Here is a 12,959-nt window from a genome sequence, read left to right as displayed (position 1 = left end):
AAATACTCATAATGGCCCTCTGGTGTAACAAATCCTGTAAGTGGTATCGAGGCATTGTCCATGGGGATCTGATGAAATCCCGTGGCCATATCGAGACTTGTGAAATACTTATGTTTGCCTAACCGATCAATATGATCGTCGATCAACGGTAGAGGAAAGCGATCCTTGACTGTAAGTTCATTAAGTTTACGATAATCTACGCACATGCGATCGGATCCGTCTTTCTTTTTTACTAATAGAATAGGACTCGCATATTCAGAATCAGACTCGCGAATGATATTTTTTTCAAGAAGATCTTTAATTATCGTGCGAACTTTTAAAATTTCGGGATAAGAAAGCCTATAAGGCCTATAATTAACTGGCGTAGAACTATTTAATTTAATCGACATGCTACCGGTGTTAACTGTCGATGTCGCTGTTCCAGAAATGAAAAACATCGAAAATTGTTCTATCAAGTCTAACAGTTTACCTAAACTCTGATCTGATAACGACGTCTTAATGGGAACCTGCGTAGGAGACGTGGTGCACATAATGTCATGTATGGTACGAGGCTCACAAGTAAGATATTGCTGGTCGCGGGTACGTACATAAGTAACACCTTCGCGGTTTAAGACGTCGGTACCCACAATAATAGGAGTGTTCATAAATTCAGGAGACACAACGTGCAAATCTACCTCTAAAGTAATCTCCTTAAACTCTATTGGCAAAGTAACAAAATAAGTAGACTCAATTTCTTTACCACCTATACCCCTTAAAATTCTAAAAGCTGGTTTTCGTGCACATTTAAAATGTTTTAGTAGCGACGAAGAAATCAAGGATATACTTGAACCACTGTCTATGAGAATATCAACAGGAATACTCTGTATGACCGCTACTACTATATCTTTGTTTTTATCATGCTTGTTTTCCTGACAAAAATTTATACTAACCGTATTACGAGTATCTGACTTAATTTTAGCAAAACAAGTTTCAATTTTATGACCGAGTTTCTTACAGAATGCACAGGGTTCAGATTTATTTAAATTTTGAATAGAGCTATCCTTACTGCTAACATCATTGGTGTTAGTTTTAGGTTTTTTAGGGCAGTGATACCGAGTGTGACCACGTTGGTTACATAAAAAACATTTACCTTCCTCAAATCTACGCTTCATATTGTTAAACTTTTGATTCGATTTGGACAAACGTTCAATACGCACGTTATCACCAGATTTCTTATAAAAAGTTGACGTATTCGATTTGACATAAATAGAAAAAAATTCTACAAGTTCGTTTGGCATCAATTTCGCGTTCGTAGCTGAAGCACGGATTTGTGGATCCATAATACCCCGTATTACTATAGCCGAGATAAGCTCTTCACTTAACCCCTTAACTATGCGTAACCTCAATAAGGACCGGCGAGCATAATCAGCATATGTTGGGTACTTATCAGAGTTAGTACTCATGACCTCGTATAAAATATTTGCAATATCCGGTTTTCTAGGGCACAATGGTTTGAATTCTTTCTTAAAATTACTCCAACTACGATCACATGTGACCCACTCATTAAGCCAAGTCCTAGCATCCCCTTTTAGACAGTTACCAATGCGAGAAAGACACTCGTTATCGTTCCAATAGTTTATAGCCTTGGCACGGTCAACTTCCTCACACCAGGTGTCTATATCGTGGATGCTAGGATCGAAATTGGATATGTAATAAGATTGGTTTGGTCTCACCGTTGTGTTGATTGAGCGTATCGCATCAATGATACGATCCGTCCCGCTGGCATCACAGTCCGCAACAGCACTCACGGGACGCCGCGGTGAAGTCGGCATAACAGACCCTCGACCTTCCGCCACCGACCTCCGCCCCTCTGTTGTGGTAGCAGTCTCAGGTCGCCTCGACGGCGTCAGTGCAGGCGCACCGGAGCCCAGTTCATGAGACTGCGGCGGCAAGGAGTGATGTTGTCCTTCTAATGCTGTTAAACGATTTAAAATTTTATTCATCACGTTATTAGAGGTCTCAAGTTGTTTTGATATGAGTCTAGAACGAGATTTTCGGTGCCTTGAACCAGAATCACTGTCACTAGTATGTGTAGCTCTGCGCCTAGGATGCGAGTCACGGTTTTTTGTGCGACTTCTACTTCTACGATTACGGTTAGGCATTTTCTTTAAAGGTAATGAAGTTAATTATGAAAAACAAATAAGCACACAAAACATAAAAATAAGAGAAAGTAGAAAAATCACAATATGCGGGTAGTTCAGTAAACATAAACAGCAAAATGGCTCACAATTTTCGCAAATGTATTTGCAATCGTAGTTCGCAATTATAATCAGAATCACTATGTATGTAGGTAGTAAGCTAATAAAAATTGGAACGTACTCACCGGAGTTTTAACGTCGTATATCTTACCACGCAATCTCTCAAACTGTACATTGCCAACGTAATACATGGGTACGTAAGTTAAATCGACTTTTAAACGTAACTTAGAAAGTCAAACATGGCTTATTTCAGGAATGCAAAGCGAATTAGGCCACGTGAATTTATCATCCCACATCTGATCTTAGGGACCAGTAGTGGAATTTAAATAAAAAAAAACAAATCACAATCATTTATTTAAAAGAATTTTAACAAAAATAAAACAAAATGTAAAGAATTCTAACACGCTAACAATTGAACTAAGATTTTTAAAACACTAACAAATATTAACAAAATTAGGCGTATTTGACTTTCCAAACAGGCAGAATTTCCCCTTACACTTGTTGTCACCAGGCAAGAAAATCGGCCATATGAAGTGCGCAGCGACTTTTATAGACGTTTTCTTTGCCACCACTCGCCATCCCTACCACGATGACGTAGCCTTATTATTCTTCCAACACTAAATAATATAACAGAAAAACGAAAAATAAAGAAAACAAAAAACAAAAAAAAAAAAAAAACAAAAAATAACAGGAATTTAACGCACTATTTAGCTAACAAAAAGTAATCCATTAGCTTTTTTTTAAAGTAATGAAGCTATCATGAAAGATGTCAATGCCATGTATAACTTTTGTCAATTCATTATGTCGAGCACATATGCGCACTACCGGAGCCAGTTTTCCAAGACGAGTTTTCGTGATAGGAGTATGGAATATTTTTGTAATGTAACTTCGGGGATGTTTGCGAGGAACAGTAAGAGATATTCGATGTAAATGGTCGCAGCACTTAACCTTGTTGTGTATAATTTTATGCAAAAAACATTGATCGAGAATATCCCGCCTATTGCGAAGAGACATTAATTTATATTCAGCTAGTCGCTGATTGTATGGCTGCCTGTGTGAGAAACCGCTGGCTTGGGAGGCCAAATGTCGAGTAAATGCACGTTGTATTCCTTCAACGCGTTGAGAGTTTGAGCTGTAAAAAGGATTCCAAATGACGCTGGCGGATTCAAGATGACTTCTTACGAAAGCGTTATATAAACGAATTTTAGTCCTGGAAGAAAATCCCTTAGTATTGCGTTTAATGAATCCCAAGAACTTTGCAGCTTTGTCAACAATATTATTTATGTGTGATTTGAAATTTAACTTTTTGTCAATAGTAACTCCTAAGTCTCTTATCTCAGATAACTCTTTTAAGGTTACATTATTAATAAAATAACTGGAGACAAGCGGTTTTTTCTTCTGTAAAGTTGTAAAACTGTAAAATGTTGTAATTTTGTTGCAGGTTCACAGGCGTGAAGTTTTTCGTTACAGTATAGATGGATGAAAAATGATTGGCAAAAAGATTAGCAATTTCAGTCCCAGTGCTTGCTATGTCACTGCCCAGTCTCATAGATGCTGGTAGAGAAGATTCGTTTTTCTTTTTCCGTTTAAAATATTAAAAAAAAAGCTTGCGGGTTTTTGGAAATATTATATTCAGTATTATGCTTAAACTCGTTTAGACACGAATCAAAAAGTTGACATGACAGCGACTGCGAATAATTTGAAACTCTAGTTCATCCCTAGGATTTTTGTATATGCCAAGTTACTTACGTAGGTTCTCTTTTTCCGAAAGTATTTTACTTAAGTTTTGTTTGAACCAAGCTGGGTATTTAACAGAAGTAGGCTTATGTTTAGGCACAGATTGTTCGATAATATCGAATAGACTGGTGTAAAATATCGTAACCATGGCATTGACATTTTCGCAATTTGAAAATTTATCTAACCAATTTACATTTTTTATTATTTTACTTATAAGATTAAAATCAACTTTAAAGTAATTGTAGTCAATACGACCTTTGGAGCGAAGGTACAAAATTTTAGAAGAGTCTATCTTTATTAACAAACATGGATGGTATGAGTCAAGTTTGCTCAGCCGATCGGGGGGCTTTGTAATTGTTACACTACTTAAATTACTTATTACCAAGTCCAAAAGTCTATCGTCACATATTATTTTATTGGTATAAATTATTAATAGACATAAAATCAACCAACGAATATCCGAGAGCATTGTTGTAATTAGATGGTGTCATGTAGGAACTGTGATCACCGGCTCTCCATTCGATAAAACCCAAATTGAAATCTCCTATCACAACCACATCATTAACTTTGTTAATTACATCGTCTACATTTTCCAGAAACTTATTAAGAGATTCAGGTTTGACTGGTAGAGGCAAATATACTGCACATAGTCCAATACTGATTTTAGTGCAATTATGTATACATTCCAAAACTACCCACATATTTTCTTTATCAGTTTCCCAATTCACAATACGCCCACCATCGATGGGCGATGAGAATACCCCCACCATCTTGTTTGGATGGAGAGTGCATTCGATCCTTCCTGTAAACTGTATATCGTGAATCAAAAAGCTCGTTATCGAATATATTCGGATTAAGCCATGTCTCAGTGAGTACAACAAGTTAGTAGTTCGAAGTCAAGATATTCTTAAGCACATCATTAGTCTTAATTCTCAATCCACGCACGTTCTAGTAATATACTTCTAACACAGTGAATATTGAGGAACTACAACATTTACTATCAAGTTGTAACAAAATTAAATTATCAGCTTAAGACTACCTTCGTTTTTAATGACTATGGCTTGACTAAATTCGTCTTTTCGAACATAGCTTTTGCCATTTCTGATCCATCTGAAGCGGTATTTCATTTCCTAAGCCTTGATTCGGCTGCATGTAGGGATTTGTTGGTAGGAGTCAGATGCTCAGAAACGTATATTAAACGTATATAATATTTACACACAACTATTGCACACTTATATATATAATATAATAGTTTTATAATACTTTTATGAAATATTGAGAATTATAACAATTTTAACGTATTTCTAAAGCACGGATACATCTTCTCATTAAGATCCGGTTGAAGCATACCTCACTCCTTGTAGGGGTGGCAATTGGCATACAGCCCTCTACCTACTATTAATTATTTCCATGCCTTCGAATCACTCTTAGTAAATTTATCTCCCGCTTATAGTGACACAATAATCATGGCTGACTTTAATTCGTGCCTACCAAAAAATGAGTACAGGACTCAGAAATTATATTCTTTGGTTTCATCTTTAAACATGTCAATTCTTCCTCTCTCTGCTACCCATTTTCCACCTAATGCTAATCCTTCTCTTTTAGATTTAATAATTACTTCTCCAACGTGTAATGTATTATCACATGGACAATCGACTGTACCTTTCTCCTATCACGACCTCTTATATCTTCGCTATAATGTTAGCATTCCTAAACGTAGATGTAAAGAAATTCTGCATCGCAACTTCAGAGACATTAATATGGAGCGTCTGCGTGTTGATGTCGTAAATTTGGACTGGTCTAGTGTGTACAATGAATCGGACATAAACAACAAAGTATCTTTCTTTACTTCATTGCTTATTGGACTGTACGACGTCCATGCGCCAGTAAGACCGGTCAGAGTTAAGTATTTACCTGCTCCATGGCTTTCCTCTACAATAAAGAATGTAATGACCAAACGCAACAAAGCCAAACTGAAATGTAAAAAGTATCCAACAGCTGAGAATGTTCCTGCTTACAAGAAATTACGTAACCTATGTAACAGATTGTGCAGGGACGCTAAACGACGCTTTATTTTTAACTCAATCGAATCTATTTCCACTGCTCAAATATGGAGATTCCTTAAAACTGTTGGCATTGGTAAAACTGATATACACTTTAATAACACAATTAATCTTAATGACCTTTACAAACACTTCTCTTCTCCACCTTTCACACTTCTAACTTCTAAAAAAAAATCTTCTCTTCAAAAACTAGCTGCTATACCATCTCCTCCTACATGTTTTCCGTTTTCTTTTCAAGATGTCGCAGAGGAGGACGTTAAGAAAGATATACTTTCAATTTCTTCAAAGGCCGTTGGCAGTGACGGCATAAGCCGGGACATGTTATTTCTCATCATTGATATAATCTCTCCTATTATAACTCATATTCTAAATTTCTCCTTAACTAACAAAGTGAAAGACTTTGTTAGTTAAGGAAAACTACTGCATGGAAAATGGCACATGTCATTCCTCTGCCTAAACCCCTTAATCCCAGTTCTTTTTCACATTTTCGCCCTATATCCATTCTTTCTAAAATTCTCGAGAAAGCTGTTTTAAAACAGTTGCCCTTTTTTTCTCCTCAATAACAATCTCTTAACTTCCTTCCATTCTGGTTTTCGTCCTTCTCACAGCACAACCACAGCTTTACTCAAGGTTACTGATGATATCCGTTACGCAATGGACAACAAACAGTTTACTGTCCTCACTTTACTCGACTTTAGTAACGCATTCAATTCAGTGGACTTTGACTTATGCTGGATATACTCCGCTTTCTTAACATTTCCTCCTCTGCGATTGATTGGTTTCATTCTTTTCTCTATGACCGTCAACAATGTATACGTTGTGAGGAGAGTCACTCTGACTGGACTAGACTCTCTGCAGGAGTACCGCAGGGCAGCGTTCTATCACCTATGCTGTTCTCAGTATTTATCAATCAGATTACTACAATTGTTTCCTCACACTATCACCTCTACGCTGATGATCTGCAGATTTACAGACATGCCTCACTGAATGAATTAAATGATGCCATTGGAAAAATTAACAACGATCTTGCTTTAATTAAAGATAGGGCTGACTCATTTGGGCTGTTAGTTAACCCCACTAAATCTAAGGTCATGATTATTGGTAGAGCAGACAGCTTAGAGGGCGAATTAACTTTGGTGAACTACCCTTTGTAGTCTATGATGGTTTAACTAAAAGTTACGTAGATAAATCTAAAAATTTAGGCTTAACTTTGGACTGCAATCTGTCCTGGTATGCACATATCAATGATATCAGCAAACGTTTGCATCATTCCATTCATTCTTTGAAGCGATTGCAGAATATCCTCCCACTAAAAACGAAAACTATCTTGGCTCAATCTCTTTTACTCCCTCTCCTCGACTATGCCGATGTTTTGCTATTTAGATGCTACGGACGACTATGCTGTGATGCTACTTGACAAACTCGATCGACTTCAGAATTTATGCATTCATAAATCGAATGCAATTTGGACTGCGCAAATTTGATCATGTCTCCCATTTCAGACGTCAGTTAAAGTGGCTTGCGATTCGTTTTCGCCGTAATGTACATGTGTTGACCACACTTTTTTCTAATATATTAAATCATTCAACTCCACCCTATCTTTTCGAACGATTCAAGTTTTCTGCACCGCGTAAAAGACCACTTCGATCTTGTGTCTTGAATAAAGTTTTTGATATACACCCTTATAATGTATTTTCTACAAAAAAAAACCTTTACGGTGGTTGTGGTATATTATAAAAAAATGTAATTCAGTACATACATTTAAATTCAGATTAAAAAAATATTATCTTACAGTTTCATCACAACATTAGATTTTATAATATATATATACAGGGTTATTGGTATCTCGACGTATATCCGTTAGGAGGTGATAGGGGTGACTATTTGCAATAATTTTAACCCCCCATATGCATGATCCAAAAGTGAACCATTTTTGAGTTATCACGTTTTTTAGTTTTTTTCAAAATTTGTCAAAAATGCAACTTCAAAAATTTATTTAAAAAAAAGTTTCGATTTAAATCTATTTTTTTCTTTTGTTTTATAAAAACGATTAAACACTGGATATTTGTCAATATTTAAATAATAATTATCGGTCCAAATTTAAAATGCGAGACGGAAAACGAATTTATTTCAATATTTTTTTGTTTTTTTTTCCTCAAAAATGCCTCAAAAACTAAAAAAATCTTTATGAAACTTGGCCTGCAGATTATTTTAAAAACATAACTATTTTCTTAGCTTTCCAAAACTGTATAAAAAGAAGGAAATTATTTTAAATCAATCGAAATAAAATCACCAGAAAGGACGCTGCTGGACCTTCGTATTCGAACATGAACGAATTCGTACTAAGGTAGCTCTTTAAAATTCTCACAAAATTAAGTAAAAATAAAAATAAACAAAAAAAAAACTTACTTACTAAACTGACATACTTAATACAAATTTAAAATAAAATTTAGAAACAGAACCAGTTCAATAGCCAAGTTATAAATATGACATTTTGTAGTATAGCCTAAATAAAGTATTAATATGCGAAACCGAGAAACTCTCTATAACAGAGTACAGCACACACAGCATGTTCTACAATGAATAATGCAGGATTCTATCCTTACTATTATCCTCACGAAGAAGTTTCTGAAAGGAAAGTTATTTTTTAATAAGTTTTTAAGTTCTAAGCAGTAAGAGTCGACTGAACACTATGAACTTAGTACATTTTTTCTTTACTATAGAAATTTTAGTTAGTACACTTGCCGGATGGCGCTTATTGTAAAATTAAAATTTTGGAGTAAATTTTCGTTCAAAAGTGTATTTGAATATTAAATAATTGGGTAACAATATAAACTTCTAAATTAAATTAATATACTTAGCAAATTACTCATAATTTATTAAAAAAATAAGTAATATATATTTTTTTTTGGGCGGTAGGTGCATAATTAAGTAGACGTGTTTTATTTTGCTCTCTGCAAATATTTAATTTAAAAATAATTAACACCTGGTAAAATGTGCTAAGCATTCATCAAACCTGTCAGCTGTGACTCCTTTATCTAATCCAAGTATAAAAATACATATTAAACAACAGACAACTAAAGTTCAATTAACTACCACAATCACTATTGTCTTTACCGAAGATCAGATTAATAATGGACTCTATTAAACACTCAATTGCACAACTAACAGAACATTTCAACTCTAAAATGGCTGAATTCCAACAAAATTTGAATTCTAATATGCCAGCCGCCAGTCCGACTTCCAACATAGTCTCCCAGTTTAATGCTTTCCGAAGTTTTGTCTTAACTGCTCTGGAAGGACTTCAGCTGCAAGTCGAGCTCCTTTCCAAAAAGTGTGATCAAATTGAAATGAGAAGTAGACGGAATATGCTCCTGGTGCATGGGGTTCCGGAAGCCAACAAAGAAAACTTATCGGCTAATGTCAGTCAGCTGCTGTCGAAACATCTCAAGTTGCCAGAGTTATCAGTGGATTCTATCAGTCGCTGCCATCGTTTGGGTTCTTCGGCTCCTGAGAAACCAAGGGTCATCCTTATTAAGTTCCAAGATCCAATCATGCGTAACAAAGTGTGGTATGCAAAAACCAGTCTGAAGAACACTGGGGTTACACTGTCTGAGTTCCTAACAAAGGAACGTCATGACGTCTTCGTGGCTGCCAGACAGCGTCTTGGTATCAACAAATGTTGGACTAGAGATGGCAACATAGTTATTATTGGTCCAGATGGTAAGCGTCACCAAATTACGTCTATGGCGAAGCTGAATATGTATTCCACTGCTACGGTGCCTCAACAAGTTTCAGCTAGGACTGCAACCTCATCCAACACCAATACCCAAGAGAACAAGAATTCGCAGGGAGTCCGACCGAAAAGGAACTTAAAGAAGTAACTATTTCCTATATTTTACTATTTATTATAACTGTTGTAACGTAATTGTGGCGCACGTTACATGTTTCATCCATTTTTAAATAATTTCAACATAAAATACTAAATTTCTAACATAGGTTATCGGATGTCATCTGTCATTTGACTTTGACAAACATTTCTAAGGTTATGTTTATGCGTAATTTAAAAATACCGCTAAATTTGACATTTAAAATAAAAATGCACTTTTTATGCATTATGCGTTCCTGACTTAATTGTGATTTATTATCTTTATATTATCTTTGAGATGATCTTTGACATTTGTCTAAGACCTCACTTTCGTTCCGCCTTTTAAGTCGAAATGTGACGCTAAATTATTTTCAAAGTTTTTGTAACTTTTAACGATGACTTTATATCTGCCTCTTCAAGTGATAGCTTTCATAGTATACCTTTGTCATTACATACTCATTTGGATTCTACTTTTCATACGGTTCCTAAAAATTTTAACGTTGTCCATCACAACGCACAAAGCATTCCCGCGCATTATAAGGATTTGTTAAAATCACTTGATCTTAAAAATTTGCATGCTATCTTGATATCTGAAACATTCCTTGAGCCTTGCCTCCTTCTACCTCTTTCTCCTTACCAGGATTTCATTTTTTTATTTATTTATTTATTTATACTTCATTGTACACCACATGTTACACATTATAATATGTTACAATATTATATATAATATTGTAGAGTACAACGGGCGGTCTTATGGCTAAGTAGCCATTTCTTCCAGACTTCATCTTATACGGAATGACAGGACGGGAAAAGGTGGTGGCGGTGTAGCAATTTACCTACGTAGTCATATTCCTGTTTCCATTTTAGATAAATCCCCATCGCAATATTCCGAATCTTCTGAGCACATTTTTCTTGAACTCTTATTTGGTCCTTTAAAAGTCCTCTTAGGGGTATTTTATAGCCCTTCTCTTCATATTAATTATTTTCAATGTTTTGAGCACCTACTTGAGAAATATGTTTTTGCTGTTGATCACACCATTATTATGGGTGATTTTAACACGTGTTTAAATAAAAATGACTCACGTGCTTCCCAAACTGCTTTCCTTCTTTATTATATTTAATAATTGTTTCCTCATCTGATCATGCTATGCTGTATGGCCAATACCCCGCTGAAGCGTTTTCATACCTTGACCTTTTGTATCTCTCATATAAAGTCCGTCCGCCTAAATCAAAACCAACCATTGTCATGAGACGAAGCTTCAAGAACTTTGACAATAATAAATTTTTGCGTGACCTTGATCGGGATGCTGTATTCAATGCTCCATCTATGGATGTTAAACTTGAATTATTTAACTCTCTCCTCTCAGATCTTTTTGATATTCATGCTCCATTAAGACCGATTAAGTTAAAGCACCTTCCAGCACCATGGTTAACACAAGATATCAAAGTTATCATGGCAAGACGTAATGCTGCTAAGTCGAGATATAAACGGAGACCGACAGACAACAATCTCCTGAAATATAAACGGCTGCGTAATCATTGCAGCAAAGTCTGTAGGGATGCTCAACGAAATTATATACACAATTCTGTTAGCATCAAGAACACCGGCAAGGTATGGCGTTTTTTGTATGCGATGGGTATTGGCCGTCAGTCACTAGATGTAAGAAATGTTGACGCTGAAGCGCTGAATAAGCACTTCACGGCGGCTACCATGGACAATGCGAATAAATGTTACACCTTGAATTCCATAACCACACGTCCTAAGCCTAATTTTTCTCCTTTCTCTTTTACTCTAGTGACTTCTGAGGATATCAGGAAGAGTATTCTTGGTATTCAATCGGACGCCGCTGGATGTGACGGTATCAGTCGCAAAATGATACTCCTGTCCTTAGATAACATTCTTCCTGTTCTATGCCACCTATATAATTTCTCTTTAAATTCAGGTATTTTTCCCAATAGTTGGCAAAATAGCTCATATCCTACCCATTCCCAAAATCTCTAATCCTACTTTGTTAGCTCACTACCGTCCTATATCTATCCTTCCTTTCCTTTCTAAGGTTCTCGAACGCATTGTCCATAGACAGCTTTCCAACTTTCTCTCATTAAACAATATTTTAAGCCCATTTCAATCGGGATTTCGCCCGGGACATAGCACCACAACAGCTTTGATCAAAGTCTGTGATGACATTCGCTTTGGGATTGATAACAAAGAAATTACTATTATAGCTCTTCTTGATTTTTCCAATGCCTTTAATACTGTTGACCATGACATTCTCTTAGCTATTCTTGATTCTTTAAATTTCTCTTCCAATGCTGTTTCTTGGTTTCAGTCTTATCTTACAAATCGTCAACAGCGTGTTATTGTTGACGGTAAGTTTTCCTCCTGTTGCTATCTCAGGGCGGGTGTCCCACAAGGTGGTGTTCTGTCCCCTCTCCTTTTCTCAATCTTTATAAATTCTGTCACTAAACATCTTTCTGTTTCTTTTCACCTCTATGCTGATGATTTGCAGGTTTATTTAACGACTCCTGTTGAGAACATCGCTAATGCTATCTATCTTATGAATAATAACCTTAAATCGATTAGTGAGTCGAGCAAGTCATATGGTTTATCGTTAAATGCCAGTAAATCACAGTTAGCTATAGTTGGCAATCCAAAACAGCTTGCGAAACTTAATCAAGTTAATGTTCCTCCCGTAGTGTTTGACGGTACAACTTTGATTAATAATAACATTGTTACTAACTTAGGTCTTATAATAGATGACAAATTTTCTTGGGCAGCGCAAGTATCAAATCTAAGTCGGAAAATGTTTGCAGCTTTCGGCTCATTAAGAAGGTGGAAGAAGTTGTTGCCAATCAAAACTAAAATTTCTCTTTCGAATGCACTTCTTCTTCCCATCCTAGACTACGCAGATGTATGCTACTTAGGTCTATCCGAGGAGCTACTTGACAAGCTTGAAAGGTTGCAAAACATGTGCATACGGTTCATTTTTGGATTGAAAAAGTTCGACCACATCTCCGAATATCGTACCCGACTTGGATGGCTGACAGTCAGAC

General features: G+C 36.0%; 1 protein-coding gene across 1 annotated transcript; it reads left to right on the top strand.

The window, feature by feature from the left end:
* The first annotated feature begins 9,100 nt into the window (after window positions 1–9,100).
* Window positions 9,101–9,921, top strand: LOC124542471. The gene has a single exon (XM_047120416.1). The coding sequence runs from the start codon at window positions 9,172–9,174 to the stop codon at window positions 9,919–9,921; it is 750 nt and encodes a 249-aa protein (XP_046976372.1). The 5' UTR covers window positions 9,101–9,171.
* The last annotated feature ends 3,038 nt before the right edge of the window (window positions 9,922–12,959 follow it).

The sequence above is a fragment of the Vanessa cardui genome, chromosome W (genome assembly GCF_905220365.1).
Source record: "Vanessa cardui chromosome W, ilVanCard2.1, whole genome shotgun sequence".
NCBI lineage: Eukaryota > Metazoa > Arthropoda > Insecta > Lepidoptera > Nymphalidae > Vanessa > Vanessa cardui.
Note: the sequence above shows the minus strand (reverse complement) of the source record. Positions and strands in the feature narration are given on the sequence as shown.